This window comes from Copadichromis virginalis, linkage group LG3, assembly GCF_057382275.1.
Source record: "Copadichromis virginalis isolate Kocher_CV1m ecotype Utaka linkage group LG3, C_Virginalis_male_GT1.1, whole genome shotgun sequence".
NCBI classification, from domain to species: Eukaryota; Metazoa; Chordata; class Actinopteri; order Cichliformes; family Cichlidae; genus Copadichromis; species Copadichromis virginalis.
In genome coordinates, this window is record NC_140620.1 from 31,957,030 (window position 1) to 31,981,907 (window position 24,878).

General features: G+C 39.7%; 1 protein-coding gene and 1 long non-coding RNA gene across 3 annotated transcripts in view; one reads left to right on the top strand and one right to left on the bottom strand.

Annotated features, from left to right (window-relative positions):
* Window positions 1-24,878, bottom strand: part of LOC146714104 (uncharacterized) — a 112,195-nt gene that overhangs the window by 21,096 nt on the left and 66,221 nt on the right. The window lies entirely within an intron of this gene.
* Window positions 13,729-16,750, top strand: LOC146714105 (uncharacterized). The gene is made up of 5 exons (XM_085452616.1): window positions 13,729-13,743; window positions 15,317-15,512; window positions 15,629-15,801; window positions 15,965-16,142; window positions 16,551-16,750. The coding sequence occupies exons 1-5, from the start codon at window positions 13,729-13,731 to the stop codon at window positions 16,685-16,687; spliced, it is 699 nt and encodes a 232-aa protein (XP_085308742.1). The 3' UTR covers window positions 16,688-16,750.

Here is a 24,878-nt window from a genome sequence, read left to right on the forward strand (position 1 = left end):
ACCTAAGAAGAAACCCAAAACCTAAGAAGAAACCCAAAACAAACACTAACCACACACCCAAAACCTAAGAAGACACCCAAAACCTAAGAAGACACCCAAAACCTAAGAAGACACCCCACACCCACACCCCCACACACCCACAGACACGCTTAAATAAAATTGAAAAAACAAACAAACAAACAAAACAAAACCTAAGAAGAAACCCAAAACAAACACTAACAACAAACCCCAAAACACACACACAAAAAAAAGGGGGGGGGGGGGGGGGGGGGGAGATGATATTAATCAGCTGGTAGAGCGTTTAATGACTTGCAATAGTTTACGAAGGGGTCCCAGATACAATAAAAGTCTCTGTATTTGCCCTTCGCCACAAGGCCTATCTTTTGCAATTTAAGAAATGACATCACATCTCTAAACCTAAAAGAAACTGAAGGTGGCTTTGAAGATTTCCAAAGGAGTAAGATGCAACGTCTAGCCAAAAGTGATGTAAAGGCTAATATTTTGAAGTGTGTAGGGTCGGTTAGTACGGTGTTGACTGGAAGCCCAAAAACAGCTAGAAAAGGGTCCATGCAGATTTGGGTCCCAAGAGCCTTCTCCTAATTTTAACAACTGAATGGACATTTAAATCCATAAGTTGTTTATATATTAAAGATATAATTGACTTCTTATTGGGTTTAAGGGATAAGAATTCCTCCCACGTTTGGACATTTGGAAGAAGAGGGTAGGAGGGGAAGAGAGCAGAAGTGCAATGCCGTGCCTGAAAATAACGGAATAGATTGGTAGCCGGAAGATTTGTTTCTGAACACAGGTCTAAAAAAGTTAAGAAAGTGCCATCTTTATAGAGATCCTTAAACGTATTAATACCATGACGCTTCCACTGTACATAGGCACCATCAATGAGACCAGGACTAAACAGATGGTTCTGTGTGATGGGCATGTGTACTGATGCAGAGATGTACTTAAAATGACTCCTGAATTGTGACCAGACCCTTAGACTAGACTGTACCACGGGATTTTTGGTGAAATGAGAAGGCTTAAGTGGTAGTGGAGAGAACAATAAAGCTTCTAAGGATGAGGAAGTGCAAGACAGGCGCTCCAGTTTGCACCACAGCAGTTCTTGAGATTCAAGCCAATGGGTCAATTTGTGAATATGAGAGGACCAATAATAAAATAAAAAGTTAGGCAAAGCAAGACCACCATCAAACGTCAGTCTCTGTAATAATGATTTCCTCACCTTGGGATGTTTCCCTCCCCACAAAAACGATGTAACTAGCTGGTCTAACTTTTTGAAAAAAGCTTTAGGTAAAAATATAGGAATACTCTGAAACAGAAATAACAATCGAGGCAAAATGTTCATCTTTACAGCATTGATCCGACCAATTAGGGACAAAGGTAGCGATTTCCATCTCTGAAAATCTGATTGAATTTGAGTGATTAAAGGGGAGAAATTGGAAGAGTATAAAGAAGACAAAGTACGAGTCACGTTAACTCCCAAATATTTAAAGCCGGTAGGGCTAAGTCTAAAAGGAATGTCAGATTGTTTAAGTGTAAAACTTAAAAAATTTATGGGGAAACATTCACTTTTAATAAGATTTATTTTGTAACCTGACAGAGAGCTGAACTTGTTTATAGAGACACAATTGATGGCATGCTAGATAAGGGATCAGATTGGTTCTGATCTGGTTTGGGGTGTCTTGTACAACAGTCGAATCCATGAAATGAATCTGTCCTTGAAACCAAATCTTTGTAAGACCGCAAAGAGAAAGCTCCACTCTACACGACTGAAAGCTTTCTCAGCGTCAAGTGAGATAACTACTTCTGGATTAATGGTTGAGTGTTGGGAAAGAATGACATTCAAAAGCGTGCGAACATTAAAGAACAGCTGGCGGCCTTTAATAAAGCCATTCTGTTCATCTGAAATAATAGTAGGAAGAACCTTTTCAAGGCGAATTGCTAAAATTTTAGCCAAGACTTTAACATCCACATTCAGTAGGCCTATACGAGGTGCAAGACGTAGGATCCTTACCCTTCTTTAAGAGAACAGTAATTAGTACTTGAGACAATGTAGGGGGCAATAGACCACGTTCAAAAGATTCATTATACACTGAAAGAAGTAGTGGGGCTAACTTGTCTATAAATGTTTTTAAAAATTCAACTGAAAACCCGTCAGGTCCTGGTGCCTTAATATTGTGCATGGTCTTGATTGCATGCACAATTTCATCCAACCTAAAAGGGGCATCTAATTGTTCAGCTATAACAGGATCGACAGTGGGAGAAAACATGCCACCTTCATAGTTGAGTGAAGCCAACACTGTGGACTCGTAGAGCCACTCGTCTACAGCATGAGTCAGAACACTAGCTCTCCCTCTCTAGCTTGATCAGTGAGAAAACAAATGTAATCTGCAAACATGTACTTCCACAAAAAGCTATAAATGAACATCTCATGCTGCTGAGCTGTGACTCACAGAAAACTGAAATTAAAAGTAAGTGGGACTATTTCACCTCATACACCAACACTAACAGGCACTTTGAGCGCTCAGTCACTCCATCATTGTTACTCTTCAATATAAACAATGGAAACGCCGGAAAGATAAATGATGGCAGATTTTACTGCAAGATTCTGCATTTGTCAGAAAGAAACTTGACATGCCGACAGAGTTCTACCTCCAAAACAATAAGAAAGACACAGACTGATCTTATGGGCTGAACACTGCTCTTTACTGACACCCTGCTGGCAGACTGCACAGACAGTGTGAGTGCCAGATTCATTTTTTCATTAGTTCAAAGTATACAAAGAAGAAAAAGCAGGAAAATTTCTGATCAAACTAACCCACTGATCAGACTTCGATTAAACATCATCATTAAACATCATCCACAGTTCTCAGGGAGAAAATGAGAAACACTACAGATGTTTGTGGTCTAACAAGTTTCATCACAGCACATGTGTGACTCAGCACAGGAAAAGACGGCTAAAAATCTTGGCTGACCTGTTCAGTAATGACAATCCTTCCTGTGCATTTCTGGCCACTTTTTCCACCACAGCTTTTGACCTTTTTGTGAACAAATAACAATGATCACCTCATTATAACTAAAAATAATCACCACTTCAATATATCACCAGTGAAATATCGGGAGAGAGATTGCTGAAATTCAAATAAAGAAAACTACATGACTCTATGTGTTGCACCACACATTTATAAACATTTTGCAGCCTTCTGAGTATTGCAATAAAACACACTGTGATTTATCACGTTTTTACTGCAAAATATTTCCTCAAAGTTAAACTTTGTCAATATCTGTTTCATCCAGTCAGATCAGCTATTTTTTTGCACTAAAATGAGACGATCAAACACACCAACGCTGTCAACAAAATCTGCCATAAATGTTGCCATGAGACAGTCAATCATCATCATCAAACGTCATTAAAATATCTAGATACTATGCTCTATCAATTTATTTCCCCCCAAACCTAACGGCAATAACTCTAATTTCAAACAAAGTCATGACTGGGCGTGAAGTTGGTGTGTGTGTGTGTGTGTGTGTGTGTGTGTGTGGTGGCTATACTGATCCATCAGAATCATCATCATACAAGAGAAAACAACAGGAGCATATATATTTCTGACTGTCAGATTTTGAAATGTGAGTATACTGTGAGTGTGACTGCTTTTTATGTGTGTTTTATTAATTTTTGTTTGTTTATTGGTGTTCATTTGTGCTACATTTTACCTGTTACAGAGAGAGAAGTGCAATCATAAAATAGTCTGCTCTTTGGTCATTCCTTTAGTCATCAGCGTTGTGACAAAGTAACAATAGCATGACTGAAAGGACATCGACCAATCCTGCTGCTGACTCTCAGAGCAAAAGTCAAACTCAGACATTCAGTCATTTTTTCCTGTTATGTGCGCTGATCAACTCAGAGATAAAAGCTTCCATACTGGCATGAAAAAACACAACAAGGCTAGGATGGTGTTATAGGTAAACATTTTACACTGGCAGAGAAGAAAGTTGCCGTGATTTAACCCACTTTACATCAAAGTGGGTTGTATGTGGCTCTCTCTGCTCTAAAGTTTCCCCTCAGCAGGATTTAGTAGAACAATAAATGACTGTAAACAGCTGGTGCTGTGGTTAATGTGATACTTAACCATGAATTAGACTACTCATGGAAATAAAAACACTTTACTCAATGGCACCAGCCTCCTTTCTCTCTCTCTCACACACACACTGGAGAATGTGCATAAGCGGGGTTGTAATTAGAGTCAGCTGGCGTTTTGGCAAATGTCACAGTTCTTTAAACACCAGAGCGGTGAGCCTCACAGTCGCTGTGAAGATGAGAGCGCCAGCAGTGGCAGCACTCAGCTTTCTACCTTTATAGTTTTTAAATCAGCCACAATTCAACCAACTGTAGGTGATGATGTAACATTGCTTACCCTTACTGTGGTCATAGGCTGCATTTAAACAGATTCACACTTCATCATAAACCTTAAACTTTCACTCAGGTATTCTTCCACATACACAGTACAATAAGACAGAAACCACACAGTGATCACAAATGTGACTAAAACAAGTTAAAGTCTCATTTAAATCATCCAGAGATTATTTCCCTGGGTCTGTGTGGTTGCTGTCAAAGCTCCACCTGCTTTATATTGAATCTGACTGTATCGTCTGTCCTCCACCCAACCACACAGGCCATCATCCTTCCAGCTCTGCTCACCTCCCACTGTCCAGCCCCTTCAGCCCTCTCTGAAGGTGAATCCTGGCTGACCTCACGTCTCTCCACCAGCATCAGAGCATCCATCATGGTTGCTGTAACAGAGAACAAACACAAACCACTTTGTCAAATACAGAGAAACACCTGCAGGCCGACCAGCACAGACAACCACACACATTTAAAGCAGGGTGCTTGGGTCTGAGTAGGACTATGGTAAGTCTCACCACAGTGAAACAGACTGACAACTTTCAAGGAGCTTACTATGAAAACTCAAACCACTAACATATCACAGTCACTTTCTATGAAGAGTGAGCGCAAGATCCCTGTGGCTTCCTTGTGACAGCAACATGAGACTGTAGCAGTGAGGCTAACTCTAACATTAGGGGGAAACCAAAGCTTAGACTGTAAGTGTGCCTTTTGTTTCCTCAGCTCAGACACCTGGCTGCTGGTGACCAGTTGGTGTGAAGGAAGGATACAAGACAAATCTGAGCTGATCTTACTTCTGTCCACATAAACGTCAGAGTTTTAATGGCATTGTGCTAAGTCTCCACATCTGTGCTATTAATGGCAGCTTGTTAAAGAGCCTGTCAGGAATACCAAAGCACTCAATTGTCAGGGAAGCTTTGCAACTGGTGACTCAGTGGGCACACAGCCAGCCTCCTTGTCATCACTAATGACCCTGCTAGGATTTCCTGCAGCCTCTCAGCCACACAGAGGGAGTGTGGCTCTCAGCCAACTCCCTCAGTGTGGATATGATATCACCAGGTACACCCGCAACATTTTTTAACATTTTGTTTTTCAACAGCATCAAGATTGACGGAGTGTGTTTGAGATACAGCAGCCACCAGGCCCAGGATCCTCCAGCAGCCACCAGGCCCAGGCTCTTCCAGCAGCCACCAGGCCCAGGCTCTTCCAGCAGCCACCAGGCCCAGGCTCTTCCAGCAGCCACCAGGCCCAGGCTCTTCCAGCAGCCACCAGGCCCAGGATCCTCCAGCAGCCACAGGCCCAGGCTCTTCCAGCAGCCACCAGGCCCAGGATCCTCCAGCAGCCACAGGCCCAGGCTCTTCCAGCAGCCACCAGGCCCAGGATCCTCCAGCAGCCACCAGGCCCAGGATCCTGCAGCAGCCACCAGGCCCAGGATCTTCCAGCAGCCACCAGGCCCAGGCTCCTCTAGCAAGGCACCAACAAATAAATCAACAGTGACTTCAACGGGCCATCACAAGGAAATACCAATCTCATCATTTTCAAAATGCCACCTAAAAAAGCAAACCCAGGAGTTGAAGAGGAGTTGGAGGAGATTAGGAAATCGCTTAATTTCATGTCTGATGAACTGAGCAAAGTGGCTAAACAACAAGGTATGCTACATGACCTAATGGATGAAATAAAACAACTAAAAAACCTCATAAAGGACAAGGACAAGAAAATAGACGACTTGGAACGGCGAATCGAGGACCTTGAACAATACACAAGAATGGATGATTTAATCATAAGTGGTCTGGAGACGCAACACCGAACCTACGCCAGAGTAACAGCTGGCGGAGGTAAAGACGGTGAAGATGCCCCGGTAGAGGAGCAGCAAACGCTTGAACAGCAAGTGATAAAATTCCTTCAAACGAAGAATGTAAGTATTCAGAGCCATCATATTGCAGCATGCCACACGCTCCCCAGAAAAGACAGTAAAACAAAGCCAGCAATCATTCTTCGGTTTGTGAGTCGCAAAACAAAGATTGAGTTACTGAAACAGGGTAAGAAGCTAAAAGGGACTGGTGTGTATTTAAATGAACATTTAACGAAAAAGACTGCTGAAATTGCAAGACACGCAGCCTGAGAAAACAAAATAAGATACAAGCGACATGGACGAGGAACTGCAAAGTAATGATAAGACTAAATGGCAATCCCGAAGAAGCGAAAGTTGTGATGATAAGAGAACTCAAAGACTTAGAGCAATATAAATAATCAGGAATCTGCTATGGAATCTATTGGAAAAGTGACGATTGGATAATGAACAATGGGTATGGAAAGTATTTCTGGCCTTATGGCTCAAAAACAATGGAAACAACAACAACAAAAACACATAAATGACAAGTTTGGACACAGATTATAGGTTTCCATTCGGAGATATTGAAGAGGAAGACTTTGATTATGAAAAGGACTGTCAAGGTGGTTATTTTGCCACACACGCTGAGAAAACGAACTTCAAAACGTTTAACTATGCAGAGCACAACATGAATGACCCTGAAAGTAACATTGACCCAGATACCCACTTCTACAATAACACCAATAATACTTGTGAGTACTATACAGATGACCAATTCAATGTGAATATTAAAATGGCAAATGCATTGTCGGTCATACATTTCAATAGTAGAAGCCTGTATAAAAAATTTTCTAAAATTACAGAATGTTTAAGTAAGTTAAAAAAGTTTAATATAATTGCAATATCAGAAACATGGCTCGATAATGAGAAAGTTAGTGAAATGGGACTGGAAGGATACGAATTATTTACAATGAACAGGGTGAATAAAAAAGGAGGTGGTGTTGCTTTATATGTAGATAAAGTTTTGAAATGTAGTCTGATTGAATGCATGTCAAGCACCATAGATAACTTATTGGAATGTGTCACTATTGAAATTCATGTTGAAAAAGCTAACAATATAATTATAAGTTGCATCTATAGGACACCAGGTTCATGCCTTGAGATATTCAATGAAAAACTTGCTGCTATGTTTAGCAACCTAAATGATAAAAAAGTGCAAATAATTTGTGGTGATTTTAATATAGATTTGCTAAACCCAAATGGACATCAGAAAACAACAGATTTCATAAATACAATGTATAGTAACTCCCTTTTCCCTGTAATTATAAAACCAAGTAGAATAACAATTGATACAGCTACATTGATAGATAATATATTCACAAATAAAATTGACCATGAAATAGTAGGTGGACTTCTTATAACTGATATAAGCGATCATCTTCCTGTTTTTGCAATTTTTCAAAATTATTTTGGGATTAAAACTAAACAAAAGAATCAAATATTTGATATGATACGACATAGAACAACAAGAGCCATTGCTGCCCTCCAGGTGGACTTAAAGGAACACAATTGGAATGAGGTTTTTGCAAATGAAGATTCAAATAGTGCATATGATGCATTCTTATCAACTGTAATTTCACTATATGAAAAACATTGTCCTTTAATGAAAATCACTAGAAAGCATCACAGATCAAATAAGCCATGGATCACAAAGGGGATAGAAGATGCATGTAAAAAGAAAAATAATCTATATAAGAGATTCATAAAACAGAGGACAAAAGATGCTGAAATAAAGTACAAGTTATATAAAAATAGATTAGTAAATATTATAAGAACAAGTAAGAAAGAATATTACCACAAATTATTGGAGCAAAGTAGAAGTAACACACAAGAAACATGGACGATATTAAACAGTCTAATCAAAAAGGGCTCAAAAAATAAGAATTATCCAGATTATTTTAAAAAAGATAAAGATATTGTGCTTGATAAAACTAAAGACATTGCAAATGAATTTAATGATTTCTTTGTAAATGTTGGCTTTAATTTAGCAAAAGAAATTCCAGAGTCAAGAAATAATAACGACCTAAATAAACATATTACTCAGAATGTGTCCTCCATGTTTATTGGTGCTGTAACTCATAGAGAAATAATTAACATTGTGAAGACATTTAAAAATAAAAAGTCCACTGACTGTTTTGGTATTGACATGATATTAGTTAAAAGTATTATAGAATATATAGTGCAACCTTTCGCATACATTTGTAATCTGTCCTTTCAAACTGGTGTGTTTCCCTCACAAATGAAAATAGCAAAAGTTATTCCAATCCATAAAAACGGAGAGAGATGTCAGTTTACCAATTATAGGCCAATATCACTACTCCCACAGTTCTCAAAAGTTTTAGAAAAGTTATTTGTTAATAGACTTGATAAATATATTGAGAAGCATAATCTCCTAAGTGATAACCAATATGGCTTTAGAGTGAAAAGGTCCACTTCAATGGCAGTGATGGAACTTGTTGAAGGGATATCTAATGCAATAGATAATAAGGAATATACTGTTGGTGTTTTTATAGACTTAAAAAAGGCGTTTGATACAATTGATCATTCTATATTAATAAATAAACTAGAGAGATATGGCATAAGAGGGTTAGCATACAAGTGGATGAAAAGTTACCTGGATGAAAGATATCAATATGTCGAATTCAATAATGTAAAATCTAAGCAGTTGAAGGTAACTTGTGGTGTTCCTCAGGGCTCTGTGCTGGGCCCTAAATTATTTATATTATATATAAATGACATATGTAGTGTTTCCAAACTGTTAAAATGTGTATTGTTTGCTGATGATACGACTCTGTACTGCTCAGGTAAAAACTTAGAACAGCTTCTGACTACAGCGGAAAAGGAGTTAAATATATTAAAAAACTGGTTTGATGTAAATAAGTTATCATTAAATATAAAGAAAACAAAATTGATTATTTTTGGCACTAGACAAGTGAAAAATGTATCTAAAATAAGGGTTAATGGAATTGAAATTGAAAGAGTGTACGAAAATAAATTTCTTGGAGTGATAATTGATGATAAGCTGAGTTGGAAGTCTCATATAAACCACGTGAAAACAAAAATGTCAAAAACCATTGCTATTCTCTATAAAACAAAGCATGTCCTGAACAAAAAATCATTATACACACTTTATTGTTCTCTGTTGCTTCCATATATGACTTACTGTCTGGAGATATGGGGTAATGCATATAAAACGAACACTCTTCATATTTTCAAGTTACAAAAAAGAGCTATAAGAATTATAAACCAATCAAACTATATAGAACCAACTAACATTTTGTTTATTAATCTGAATACCCTGAAATTTTATGATTTAGTTGAATATAAAATGGCACAGATAATGTATAAAGCACAAAATAACTTGCTTTGCCCCAGTACTCAGAAGCTGTTCAAAGTCAGAGAGAGTCAATATGACTTAAGGGGAACAGATTTCTTTAAAAAAAACAAGATAAGGACAAATATAAAGCAGAGATGTGTTTCTGTTAGAGGAGTTAACCTGTGGAATAGTTATGACAGTGATTTAAAAAGGTGTAGTTCATTTTCCTTGTTTAAAAACATGTTTAAAAATAGAGTATTAGAAAAATATATATATCAAGAATGAAAAGAACAAAAAGGAGAAAAAAAACAACAACCTCTTGATTCTTTACTTTGATGTAGTTACTTATCTAAGGTGGAAAGTTTTTTTTTTTCTTTGTTTTGTTTGTTTGTTTGTTTTTGTTTGTTTGTTTGTTTTGTTTTGGCTTTGTTTTATTATTTTCTTCAAGCCCTGTGTACAGGAGCTGCATACAAAAAGATATTTTGTGAAAAGGGTTGGCGTAATAAGCAAATGCTTCAGCCAATACCTTTTGATTAGCCTTGTCTCATGCTTTCTTTCTTTATGGTAGATTTTTGTTCTGTTTTCACTGTTTTTTGTTTTTTTTTTTTTCTCACTGTTTTCACTGAGATTTGAATTTGAATGCTAATCAATAAAATCAAATCAAATCAGATAACCTCACAAGTGTCACAGATGACACATTTGGCGTTTTTTTGCTGGTTTGTCGGTCACAGCTCCTGAAACGCAAGACTGCCACACATCTGTTCGACCAACGCCAGTAGATCTGGAACACCGGCTTCAAAACACACACTCTCTGTGTTTAACTTCCCCCAAACCACAAACTACCACTACAAACGTTTACAACCCCCCCGCAAAACAGCCGATTTGTAAACGTCGTCGAGCTCCAAAAAGGCTAGGTTTGTTAGCATGTTACCAAAGCTAACCCAGATAGCAAGGAGACATTGAACAGATGTTGATTTTCCATCTGAACCATCAGAATCGTCAGGATTGAAATGTCAACACAAAACCAATGTTGAAACAACATTGAAATACTGATGAAACCTGACACTGACATTGAAATAACATTGATTCACTGTTGTTCTGTCATCGTTGATTGTTGATCTATTTATAGTTGACAAGGTGACAACAATCACATTGAAAAACCATTGATTTATGGTTGAGCGGGAAATTAAAGCTGCTACCACTTGGACTATTCCGCAGCACCCCTATCACATTGGTACATCCCTCCAGGTAACCATTGTCTTGTACAGTAGAGCGGGACATTAGATTTACTCTCAGCGGAATTCACCGGAGAAGGCATCAGTTCATGCACTGCACTGGCCTGCGCCACGATTAGTATAAGGTAAGAATGAATGACTTTTGTTCTATTCGTTATTTCCACGGTTGCATTTGAATAACAGTAAAAAAAACAAAAAACAAACAAACTTGTTAATGTAAAGTTTCGGATAAAATGTGGGAGCCCGAAATTGTGTCTACTTTCATCTTACAATCCGGCAACAAATAAATTGCACTGCAAACAAAGTCTATCAACAAAGAAAACATTTTCGTTTCATACTTTTCCGTTATATTCCCTTATAAAGCTAGCTTTAACGCTTCAAGGGTTCCTTTGTTCTTGCCGTCGCCTCGGCGCTTGACCCAGACTTTCGCTCTGTAGTTGCTTTTTAGCATAGTACTACAAAAAATTTTAAATCTGTGATATATGATTGATAAACGTAAAGGTAACTGTATAAATGTGTTCAATGACTTTGTTACTTTTAATGATTGGAGAGCACCCGCTTCGATTCGCACTCAATTCAAACTTTACGCTGCACGCTCACCTAACTTTACGCTGCACGCTCACCTAACTTTACGCTGCACGCTCACCTAACTTTACGCTGCACGCTCACCTAACTTTACGCTGCACGCTCACCTAACTTGCGTTTGCACCTTTTGTCCGCACGTAAACTGCGTTTAGCATTTACGTGTGGACGAGCAAGACGGAGAAAACGCAGCGTCAAAGGTGTGCGCCTATTTTGACGCCACACTGTGCGCCAAGTTTTTGTCTCGGTGCCATGAATTCCTACAATGGCAGACTTAGACAAAATACTGTTAATGTTATTATCTTCAGTGTTTAAATGCTTACATATACGGGTTTGCTTGTAATTGTTGCCTATATACATTTTAAGCTATTATTTATTATTTAGTTCAATCAATAGATCAAGTTTTGTAGTGACTATGAAATATATTGTAATTATCTGTTTCCTGTTTATCCTAGACAGGACAAAAAAGGACTCCAAATTAAAAAAGATAAAAATGAAAGACTGGTGCATTGTGCAGTTCAGCACTGGTGGTACAGAAATAGTCCCTAGTTCATGGATAAATGGGGAGAAATTGTCATGGCCTCCATATCCTCCGTGAGACACATTCAGGATCCACGACGCAGTAAAGAGGAGAGTTCATCCTGGTGCAACATGGCTCACCTATGCACCAGTCCGACTTCTAATAAGCCATGGTGGGTATCATCTGGATTGGTGTTGTATAAATGTAACAATAACAAGTTTTTCATGTCCTAATTTATGTCTGGCCATAAATTGTGTTTGTACTTCCAGACACATTTCACGAAGCAGAACGCAGTCTTCAGAAATATCTAAGTGAACACTGTGATACGTCTGACCTTCGGTCCGAAGCTGAAACTCAGACCAGTCATAAAAGAAAGCACAAGTAAAACTTTTTTTATTTCACAAACATATCTTTGATTGCTAAGAATTTATGATCTTGTCTTTTATACATATCTGTGGTGCTTGCATACTGCAATATCACCACATAATATAGTCCAAAAAGTGGAAGCTTGTAAACTTTTTATAAATGCAAAGCCGTGTACACTTGTGCACTTCAAAAATTCCTTGTATACTGTACCTTCTTGCACATCTTCGTTTCCTGTGTGTGTTGTTATAAATCAGTGCGCATGCGCCAACCAGCGTGCAGCCTGTTACAGTCGCTCCTGCTTTTCTCTTAGTTTAGCTCTTTTTTTCTTACGGATTGAGAGAGTTTTTGTTCTTCTGGTGGCCGTGGAACTCTTACTTTTATCAAGGAACGGGACCGCGGCACATCTCCTACACACATGGACTGTTTACTCCAGAGATCAGCTGATCGCCCTGATGCCGGCCGGCTCGCTGGCCAGGCCCGTAGAAGTACCAGCTGAAATTTGGAGGAAAACACATCGGGGATGCAGAGGTCAAGGACAGAAGAGAAGAAAAAAGGTGACGGTGAGACAGCGGAGGCTCGAAGCGAGGAGGAGGTTTAAACCGTGTCTGCCGTCTATCGTGATGGGAAATGTGCGATCGTTGGCAATTAAAATCGACGAGCTCTCAGCACTGGTACGGAGTCAGAGGGAATACCGAGAGTGTAGCCTGATGTGTTTCACCGAATCATGGCTGCACCAGGACATTCCCGATGAGAATGCTTCCGTGGAAGGCTTCCACACTGTTCGGGCGGACAGGGACAGCATCGCTAGCGGTAAGCGTAAAGGAGGTGGGCTTGCTGTTTTAGTTAACAACCGGTGGTGTAACCCTGCCAACATAACAATCAAAGAAAGGATTTGTTGCCCGGACACTGAACTGTGTGCTGTTGGACTCAGGCCGTATTATTTACCCAGGGAATTCTCTCACGTCATCTTGGTGGCTGTTTATGTCCCTCCCTCTGCTAACCCCACAGCTGCATGTGACACTATCCACTCTGCCATAGCTCGGCTACAGACTCAGCACCCGAGTGCCTTTATTGTGATCTCGGGTGACTTCAACCATGTATCACTGGACAATACACTACCAACATTCAAACAATATGTGGACTGTCCCACCAGGGGAGAGAAAACTTTAGACTTACTGTATGCTAACGTCAAGGATGCATACAGCTCCTCCTCCCTCCCCCCACTTGGTAGGTCAGATCATAACCTGATTCACCTCACCCCCTGCTATGTGCCAATTGTGAGGAGGGAACCTGTGACCACCAGGACTGTTAGGAGGTGGTCAGAGGAGGCAATAGCGGAACTACAGGGCTGTTTCGAGGTGACCGACTGGGAAACACTCTGTGAGCCTCACGCCGAGGACATCAATGAGCTTACTGAATGTATCACAGACTACATAACTTTCTGCACCGACTCCATTGTTCCAGCTCAGACTGTTCATTGTTACCAGACGGAGTGAGTCCCCTTGTCCTCAAGACCTGTGCCCCCCAGCTGTGTGGAGTCTTTCATAAACTGTTTATGCTGAGTCTGAGTCTGCAGAGGGTCCCGGTGATGTGGAAGACATCATGCCTCGTCCCTGTACCAAAGACGCCTCGTCCCAGTGGCCCCCAGGATTACAGGCCCGTGGCACTGACCTCCCACATCATGAAGACCCTGGAAAGGCTCATCCTGGACCAGCTGCGACCCATAGTAAGACCACATCTGGATCCCCTTCAGTTCGCTTATCAGCCTCGTCTCGGAACAGAGGACGCCATCATCTACCTGCTCAATCGTGTCTACACCCATCTGGACCAGCCGGCGAGCACTGTGAGGGTCATGTTTTTTGACTTTTCCAGTGCTTTCAACACCATCAGGCCGACCCTCCTGGGTGATAAGTTAGCAGCGATGCAGGTGGATGCTTCTCTGGTGTCCTGGATTGTTGATTACCTGACAGGAAGACCACAATATGTACGTCTCCCACAGTGTGTGTCTGACAAGGTGATTAGCAACACAGGGGCACCACAGGGGACTGTCCTCTCCCCCTTCCTCTTCACCCTCTACACCACAGACTTCAGCCACTGCACAGAGACCTGCCATCTTCAGAAGTTTTCTGATGACTCTGCGGTGGTTGGATGCATCAGCAGGGATGATGAGACAGAGTACCGGGCTGTGGTCGACTCCTTTGTCACGTGGTGTGAGCAGAATCATCTGCAGCTCAACGTGGCAAAGACCAAGGAACTGATCGTGGACTTCAGGAAGACCAGGAAACACTTGACCCCTGTTTCAATCCAGGGGGTCAGTGTTGACATTGTGGAGGACTATAAATACCTTGGAGTACACATTGACAATAAACTGGACTGGGCTAAAAACACCACAGCACTTTACAGGAAGGGCCAGAGTCGTCTCTATTTTTTGAGGCGACTGAGGTCCTTCAACATCTGCCAGAAAATGCTGAGGATTTTCTATGAGTCTGTGGTGGCCAGTGCGATCCTCTATGCTGTTGCATGCTGGGGGAGCAGGCTGAGGGTCGCAGATGCCAACAGACTTAATAAACTGATCCGTAAGGCCAGCAATGTTGTGGGGATGGAGCTGGACTCCCTCAAGGTGGTGTCGGAGAGGCGGATGCTGTCCAAGATAAAGACAATGTTGGATAACACCTCCCACCCACTCCATGACATGCTGGTCAGTCACAGGAGCTCGTTCAGTGAGAGACTGAGATTACCGAAAAGCACCACTGAACGACACAGGAAATCATTCCTGCCTGTGGCCATCTCCCTGTACAACGCATCCACTTAACACACTGTTTACTGCTACAACTACACATGTTTCTTTTCCAGCTATTTATTTATAAGTGACTTATGTATGTATGTATGTATATATATGTATATATTGTACTATTCTTAGTTAGCGTATTGTCTGTCTTGTCTTAATGTTGGTTTAAAATGGAGCACTGTAACAAAAAATAATTTCCCCCAGGGATCAATAAAGTATTCTGATTCTGATTCAAACTGTAACTTTGGGAAAAAATATTCCAAAAGCACATTTGTAATTACTTATGACCGTTTTCAACTTTTTTTCTTTAGACCAAATCCCCTGTACACATATAGTGACTCAGAGGATGAGCAGCCCACAAAGAAATGGTTTCCTCGGGCCCCTCGAGTGAAAATACCAGGTAATAAAATACTGTCTAGTGTCTTTGTACATATCTGTGTGTGACACAAGGAAACGTTTTGATAAGTTGTCTGTATTCTTAAATACTTAAAAAAAAAAATTATCTTTTTCTGTCAGACCTGACGAGAGCTGTTAACGAACTCCGTGAGGAGGTCAGAGCCATCCGCAATACCGGCTGCAATGAATCGGTAGATGCTGGGGTACTGCCTCTGGATTTGCCCTTGCACAACATTGAGGAGCTAAACAATGCAGAGCCAGCTCTTCAATCACAAGAGGCAAATAAGGCAATGGTAAGTATATAAAGGTTATGTACACTTTGTAACTATAAAGTGTAATAGCTGTCAGATGTGATTTAAATACATAACAACGGCCTGTTGATTAAACACACAAGCACTTGCATACACATTTAAGACATGAGACATGCTAATTCCATCTCTTAAAATGTGTCTATAGGTGAGACGCTTTGCCTTGATTGGAAGGATCACACTGGAGGTGCGAGTCCGCCGTGTAATGGCTTATGCCATTACAAACGAGCTGGCCTCGGTACTAAACTGGGCAGGGAAAAAAACCAAGGACCAGACAAAGCAAAAAAGGGCATTTAAAGATACAGCGCTCTGCAAATGCATATTTGGTAAGTTTTACTGTTTTTTTGCTATATTACTTTGTCTTTCTTAATAACAAGACTTTCATGTCCGGTTAATCTGGAGATGGAGTCTTTGGTCTTTGGCTTGTTTAGTCCTCGGGTTGTAGTTTGTACAGCCCGAGGACCCCATGTTTATTTTGTTTTAAAGGATACACGGCACACCATGCTAAGACTTATCACTTTTTCCGCTCATAGCTCTTTGGGAATCAAATGCGGCAGTTTGCAGATTTACGCCTGGTGACTTTCATGTTTATCAGCCTAGGAGTTTACATACTTTCTCCCCGCTGTTTATTCAACACATGAATGCACTTAGAGCCGTGTGTGTGTGTGTGTGTGTGTGTGTGTGTGTGTGTGTGTGTGTGTGTGTGTGTGTGTGTGTGTGTATTTTTGTCCTAGATGGCCTGACGCAGCAGTTAGGGGCAAACTCTATGTCAGAGTTTGTCTTTGCACAAGCAGTGCAGAAATGGCTCCGATACGCCCCAGATCGTTTGGGTGGTGCAGGACGCACATCATGCATCCCCATCCCAGAGTAAAAAATTACAAACTTCTGTGAAACATATAAATGTAAATAGGAAACTGTCTTTTAATAAAGTATTTAGCAAACGAAACATGTCTATTGACCTTTTTTTTTTTTTTTTTTTTTTTTTTTTTCTCTGTTACATCACATGCAATGCTTTCTTATTTTAGGATATTAATATTGACATGATACATTGTGAGACATTTGGGGTTTTTTTTTTATAAAGGGTGTCCAATTTGAGGAATAAGTACAATTATGTGTTTAGGTGGTTTAAGTATTGATGGAAACATGCAGTAGTTTAGTATTGGTTAAAATACCTATAAAGAAAGGTAGATTTCCAGTCATGATTTAACTGTTGTTTTAATAAAAAGCAACTGTGCGAAAGAGGTGGAAAATCAACACCATAGCTCAACAGTGTTTCAATATCAGAATCTGACATTGTTTCAATGTCAGCAGTATTAGAAAACATAACGTTGAATCAATGTCAGGTTTCAACATTGATTCAACATCAAAACCTGACGTTTCAACGTTAAAAAAGGGTGCAAGAGTGACGTTAGGTCAACGTCACATTTCAACGTTGGTTCAATGACACAGCCTGATATTGACTCAACAGTGTTTCAATGTTTCCTTGCTATCTGGGAACGATGAGCTAAAATGATAATAATAATAAAAACAACAAAACAGTTTACCTGAAGTTATGCAGGAGTATCCGGGATGAATAAAAGACTACTGAGTAACGTCCTCATGTCTGTAGCCGGTTTAACGCACATACTGTGCGGACATTTTAACATTTTCCGCTCTTTGCGGCTCCTATTTTATGCTCCTACACTGTTTTACTATTTCACTCATTCAAATGTTGTAATCGGGGCAGGGTAAGCAGCAGCTGCCAGAAGCACACAGATGTCAGAAGCATAGGGCAGACCGGGGATAGTTGTAACGTGGGTCAGTTGTAACACTTCCAGTTTCTCCAATCAGGGCTAAGTTTCAAATGATGTGATTCATCCTGTGCATGCCCAATTCAGTTCTGCTATCACATGTGAAAGATTTGCACATTTTGTCAAACACAGACAATTTAACACGAAAAAAAGTAATTTGTATGCCAAAAAGTAAGTGTTTTTTTAAAATTATTTAAACTTCTAATAGCATTATCTGCTTTTCAGTTAAACTCATCAAACTTAAATTATGTTATTTGTATGTCTGTGGGGATATATTCTGTGTAGGTCTTTAGTGCTAATGTTTTAGCCGTTGGCTTAATGCAGATATTACAACTTACCACACTATTACTTTAACTTATATTAAACAAGTTGGGGCAACGACATCAGCAGAGAGACGTTCACTGCACCTTTGTATATGTGGTTAATGCCATTGGCAACACAATTCCTCCACTGTTTGTGTTCCCACACATACATTATGCAGACCTCTGTGTCAGAGATGGACCAGTAGGAAGTACTGGTAGTGGAAATAAATCAGGATGGGTGCACGAAACAGATTTCCTCATCTTTCTGAAGCACTTTGCAAACCACGCCAAGGTAAGCCATGATAAAAAGTAATGGAATTGCGATGCTGGTGAACAACTACATTTTTTCAGCTTCATTGTTATGTTCAAAATTGGTGCAAGAGTTGTAGGTTATAATGCCCACTGAGCCAATGAGGCCAAACTCAAGGAAGACCAACCAAAATGAACGAAATATTCAGTTGCAGAAAATTCCAGAATTTGTCTTTTTTGGGGGGTTGGAATATGTTCAAAAGCTAGATTTCTGCATTCTGTCACTCACACACACACACACACACACACACACACACACACACACACACACACACACACACACACACACACACAGCTACATTAATGGCTCTAAGTGCATTCATGTGTTGAATAAACAAAGATTACATGTTAATGTTTTGTTAGTACCCTTATTTCATTGTGTTACATTTCACCCCAGAATATGTTACAACTAACCCAGACTATGGGGTTAATTGTAACATTTCACTCTTTGTGTTTGACACCATACCATGCAATGGGTAATTGTGCTGCAGAGAAAATAGCTGCACTATTTAATAGCCGAGACATGTAAATACTTTGCATTACATTTTGAATCCACTACCTTAAAAGAGCTCCAATTTACAGACAGAAATGTCAAAAATGTTAAGACTATCCCCGGTCTCCCCTACAGGATGGAAGTGTGCGAAAAAAAACCAATCATTGCTCTGGACTACAAACATTCCATGTCTGCAAAATAGTCCCCACCCCTCTCTTCCACTCACCAGTTAAGAAAAGTAACCAATCAGTGTTCAAAAAAAAACAGGCACCGCCCATTATATGTTTCCTCCTACTTCGCATCAAACAAACGCTCTACTCCATTCTCAAGATGAATCCTTGGAGCTATTTCCCCGTTTTATTTGGTATCAGCCAAGTATTTGGAAAGTCGACCAAAGCTCCTAAATCTGGGACTTTATTTAAAGTAACTGTGGAAGAAGGACAATCTGCATTACTACCGTGTTACTTTCTAATAACCAATAAATCTGTGTCTGCAAGGTGGGAGAAAAAAACGCATGTTGTAGTTGAGCGCAATTCCTACGAAGACCAAAGAAACGGAATTGATGGCCGATTTTCTGTGTCATCTGGCTGGGAGAAAGATGGAAGATTTTTTTTAACACTACAACAGACAGAGAAAGCAGATAAAGGGGTTTATTACTGTTCCAGACAAGCGGAAAGCGGAGTAAAAGTGAGGGGGTATCCCTCTGCTGTGGTCCTGAAGGTCAAGAAGAGAGCATCGGTAAGTAGCCATATCTTGAGCCGAAACAAGGAGTGTGTGTGTGTGTGCGCGCGCGCGCGCGGGCGCGTCGAAAAAATCTCCGAATCGGTTTTATGAAGTTTAGTATAAGGAATTCATATTGATTTGCATTTGCATACTAACAGTGATTGACTGTGTAGCTGGGGGGTGGAGGGGGGAAAGAGAGGCCTCGTGACCAGATAGGTGTGGCACGAAAACGAGGAGAGCAGCGTGGAATTCTGAGTATGTCCTCCTTATAAGGAGCTTTTATCAACGTGTGTCTCGCTCCTGGAATTCAGCTAATTATCTTATGTTCCCTGTACTCTGACACAGAAACTCCAGCCGAACATCGACAAGTAGCTGCCAGCAGTAGAGGATTTTGGACTGCCAGCCTGGAGTTTTGATTCCCGTCAGTCCTGTGGAGGAGAAGATTTGAAGTGTCGGCCTTGTGCTGGATGCTGGTGAACCACCCAGCGCAGATGCGTTACCTCCCTGCCCCTGCGCTCATCAGTTGCTGCAACCGGTTAAATATATTACTGCTAGCTGCATATTTTCAGCGTGTAAAAGCATACCCTCTGAATGTGTTTGAGGATGCAGGAAAGGGAATTCATATTAATATGTATTTTATTCCGTTCATTTAATCTTCAAGTTTGCATTTTTTGAAACATTCCGTTAATAAGCCTTTTGTTTATTTAACATTTTATCCAACTGCATGTATATTTATACAGACTGTCACTAAATAAACTATTCAATGAATGTCTGAGTAATGAATAATTTAAGTTTTTAAAATCACAAAAATAATGCGAATTATTTGTTTTCTGGGACACACTTGAGTTAATATTATTATCCAGAGTGTCAACGATTATGGTGAACATTACTGTCACTGAATAAATGTTTTAGGTACAAGTTATGTTTGTGTTGCCGATGATTTTAGGTTACATTTGAATATAAAAAATAATTTTCTACGATGCAGAATAACTGCAGCTTCTTGTTTGAGGCCTGCGTGTGGCCCACGGGAGAAACCTCGGCCTCCTTTCCTCTCTGCAGGAAATCCGATTACTGCTGCAGCTTGAAATAAGTTCATGTAATACAAAATTCTACCCTTATGCATTTATACTGTAGGCCTACTTCAGTTTAAATTTCAGGTATACGTAATTTACTTCTACTTGCTATATTTTAACACAAGTATCTGTATTTTCTACTCCTGACATTTTCAAAACAGGCTCTTTTAGGTTTAACACATTTGACGGGAAGTTATTATTTCACGTCACTGCGCGCATTCAAACATTAGTACAGGGCTCGGCAACCTGCGGCTCCGGAGCCTTATAGTGCGGCTCTGCGTGGTTTGGGAAAATAAATTAGAAGTATTTAGCTGAAGTGTATTTTATTTAATTATTATTTTATTTATTTAACTTGTAGTTCTCAATTTGAAGATTACTGTAATATTGAAATGTAAAAACAAAATTATATTCTATTATTTTTTCATCGCTCAAAATAAGCGTCACACTCGCGGAAGCCGGTGTACCCGCCGAAACACCGTGCATTTATCGAGACTTTCAACCCCAGGTAAGCCAATTATGGATCTTCGGACCTACATTATGTCAGCAGCTGTTCTCCACCGTGAACTATGTTAAAAACAAACACCGCTCACGCCTCAAAGATGACAGCTTACAGTCCTGCGTAAACATGAAAGTGACTTTGTAAAGCCCCGATTTGCAGACGCTGTGCCAGAGGTTCGGGAGCAGAAGTTCCATTGAAAACATACCACGGCAGTGTGTGAATGTGTGTGTGAATGGGTGGATGACTGGATATGTAAAGCGCTTTGGGGTCCTTAGGGACTAGTAATGCGCTATATAAATACAGGCCATTTACCATTTACGGCATATAGGGCTGCTCGATTATGGCAAAAATGTTGGCAAATTATGGCAAAAAAATTGAAAATCGTTTTTGTTTTGTTTTTTTTACATATATTTCTACTTGGAGAAAGGTTTATCCCTCAAAACTTTAAATACAAAAAAGTTGCAAAAAATAGTTTACAACAGGAAATTTATTTTTAGTATCTTCAGTTTTATTTTGGAGATACAGCAATTTTTATATACTGCAGGAAAAACAAAAAAACAATCCTATGATGCAAATTTGCAAAGAAAACAGCATGTGCATCAAAATAAACTATTTCCAGCAGTGCAATTTGAGTTCTAAGCATATCAATCATAAAGTTTGACACCCTCCCCCTAAACAGTTATTGGTTTGTTGCTTCAAGGTAACATTGTGCGACAAGGGTAGTCAAAACCAAGTTATTCTATAATACGTTTTATTAGTACAACAAGGATGAACCAATAATCAAACAACAAATAAACAATGTAAACATTTCACAGAACAATAAACCACCAAAATACATCCGACATTTGACCCTAACCCCATGCACGTGTGTGCGCACACACACACACACACACACACACACACACACACACACACACACACACACACACACACACACACACACACACACACACACAATTACTTTACCAACTGACCCCTGAGCTCCTATCCCTCAAACCTGATTCAGGGATCCACTCCTCCACTTCCCTGTCACTCCCTGAAAGCTCACTGTCCTCACTTTCTGAGGGAATGTCCCTAACTGCACATTCCCTTGGTTTCCTTGCATAAAAGGTTTTTACGTCCATGTCCTGTAATTATCAGTAGATTGTAAAGTAAAAAACATTGACTATGATCCTATAAATGCACACAAACACATCTCTACATACATATGCTAACGCATTATTTTGCCTGAAAAAAATTAGGCTAACTGCACAGTGTTGCCTTGAGGCAACGAATGAAAATTAACAGTTTTACTGTATAAATAAATTTTAAAAAGTAGAACAAACAATCAAATATACTTCTTAAATTATTCATGCACATACAAGTGTTTTTTATATACATTTATTTCACTAAAGCGCTATATAAATGCAATCCATTAGACGCTACTCATGGTCAGTGATGAGGCTTAAACCAATTCAACCTTTATACAGACTGAAGTTTCTGGTATAAAGACTGTGTGAACAGTATACAGTCAGTGCAGGGAGTGGATATTAGCACCTGCAAAATCTCACTTTAACCCTTCACTTTACTCATTTTACTGTTTGTGGAGGCAAAGTGCACCTTTCAAGTATTTCAACCTTTATTTCGATTTAACAATGTCTGTCATGAGGTGTAATGGACAGACAACGTAAATGCAGGGCACTGCAGGTCAAATGAGCTGTTCGTTCTTTTAAAAAGGCACAAACTCTGAACAAAGTCCAGACAGACAGGAATCCTATGAAGCACAGAAGTCACACGGTGCTTGAACGAATCACCTGCCAAGGACAGAGAGACAGACAGACTGTACAGGAGAAGAAAAAGTGGCCCCAACAACCCAGAACAGACCTTAATGAATGAATCTGATTCTTTAATAAATTGCTGTCAGTGTTTTTCCATTTTTCACATTTCCACATTTCTGCTGCCCAGAATGATCTTCCCCTCTGTTATAACAAGTTTACAACAATCAGCCAACAACAGAACAAAGTCTGATAATGAAAATGAGAATAATGCAGGTGCCGAAACATTACTCTGTCCATATTACTGATAAATAATATTAAAAATAGTAATAATGATGACACATTTTGGGCTTTTTGGTTCAATAGTATGTATGTGATGATCCACACTCATTTGGACTCAATTTGGTAAATAATAAATTCAAATTAAGACTCTTTAATATTTTTCTATGAGCTAAAGATGACATCACCCACAGTTTCCTTTGTCCTGTGCTGTTTACTTCTGTGAAGATCATGCATGAAAAAAAATGTCTCAGCACAGGCAGGACTTTCAGCTTCCAGCTTTTATTATAAGGAGAACAATCATATTTTCAGCACAGCTGCCTGATTCACATTCATGACAAAGAGAAAAGCAGAAACAAAGAAGACGTAGCAGCCAGTGCAGAGGGAGAAGACAGCAATGACATCTATCAGCAGGAGCAGCTGCAAGAAGCTGAAGTCCTCCATGAACTCTTACCAGGAGGTCCTGAAGCTGGACTCCCTCACTGCTCTGCAGGTTTATTAAGGAGGAGCTCTCCATCACCCTGAGACACACACAGAAACTAATTAGTCACATTTTTTATTTTTTTATATACTCTCTCCACCTCTGTATATCTATATATAGGTATACAGAGGTATACAGAGTATACCAACCCGTTTCTCAACCTTGCTTTTGTCACTCACTTGTCAAATAATCAAGTACCCGTCCTTTATGTTAATAATAGGAGGATCATCCTCAGCTGATGTCAGGCTGCTGAGAAACTCTCATCAGTTCATGAGGCAGCATCAGATAAAAACTCAAATGGGGTTTTGTGTTTACTTGTACATGAATGAACTGATGCTCCTCAGCAGTTTATGCAAATAAAACCACATTTTAACTGTGTGTGAATGCACAGTATGTGCCAGACCACAACAAAGAGGTAATGAAGCCTTCATGCATAAATAGACTGAAGTGAACTGTACAGCTCTTAGAGAACGTCCAAAATGTCACTAAATTATACCAATTTTATGTTAATGTAATGTAATGTGTAAACTGTGTGATTCATATCTATAGACTGCATTGACACTGCATTGATAGAATTGTGCCAATCAACCTGTGTTTCATGTTTCAACTGCACATTTTTTGGTTAAAAGTGAAACAAAGAAATTTTGAAATAAAGAAAAAAAATTCTCAAAGAAATTCCTGAGAAAGTTAAAGCTGTTGCACTGTTTGAAATTCTGCAGTAAAATTGTAGCTTTCTAAGCCTAAAATGATGTTGTCAATTTTCTGAGATGAAAACTAAAGATTCAAGTAGCTGATTGGATTTCTCTAATTAACAACATCAGACACACTAACAAGAGCTTTCCAAGAGCTGACTGGGTGGGATTTACTACAGAACTGGTGAGCATGAAACAAAGCATATGAACGATGCATGAGTGTAAAATGAGTGGAGTAACTGGTTAAATCTATTTGATGGTGTCAGTCACGTGCACTGGCTCACACTCCTTGTCTTTAAGGCAGGCTGGAACCTGAAGCATGGTTTACACTGTTTTGATTACAGGGATGTGGTTACGTGGTGACAGAGCAAAGTGAATGCTGTCACTGACTGTCACTGACTGATGATAACACTTCCTTCACACATGAATAGTCTGAGTAAGAGATTGCACACACCACTGAACTTCTGCAGCACTCCTCAATGACACTTAACTCCCTTATCAGCATCAGTGCGGTTTTTGCTTTTGTATTTTTTTATATTTTTTACTGACCTCTATCATTGTCTCTGACTGAAGCAGTCGTAAAAGGAAGGTGTCAAATCACTTTCAGTGTGATAGCAAACAGAGACTGAAGCAGAAAACCTGACTCAAAGAAGCAAGTGGAAAATTT

What these genes read in the sequence shown, in the direction of transcription:
- LOC146714105 (XM_085452616.1), top strand. An exon ending in CCCTCGAGTGAAAATACCAG is followed by an intron (nt 15,513 to 15,628) that starts GTAATAAAATAC and finishes TTTTTCTGTCAG; the next exon opens with ACCTGACGAGAGCTGTTAAC. An exon ending in AAGAGGCAAATAAGGCAATG is followed by an intron (nt 15,802 to 15,964) that starts GTAAGTATATAA and finishes ATGTGTCTATAG; the next exon opens with GTGAGACGCTTTGCCTTGAT.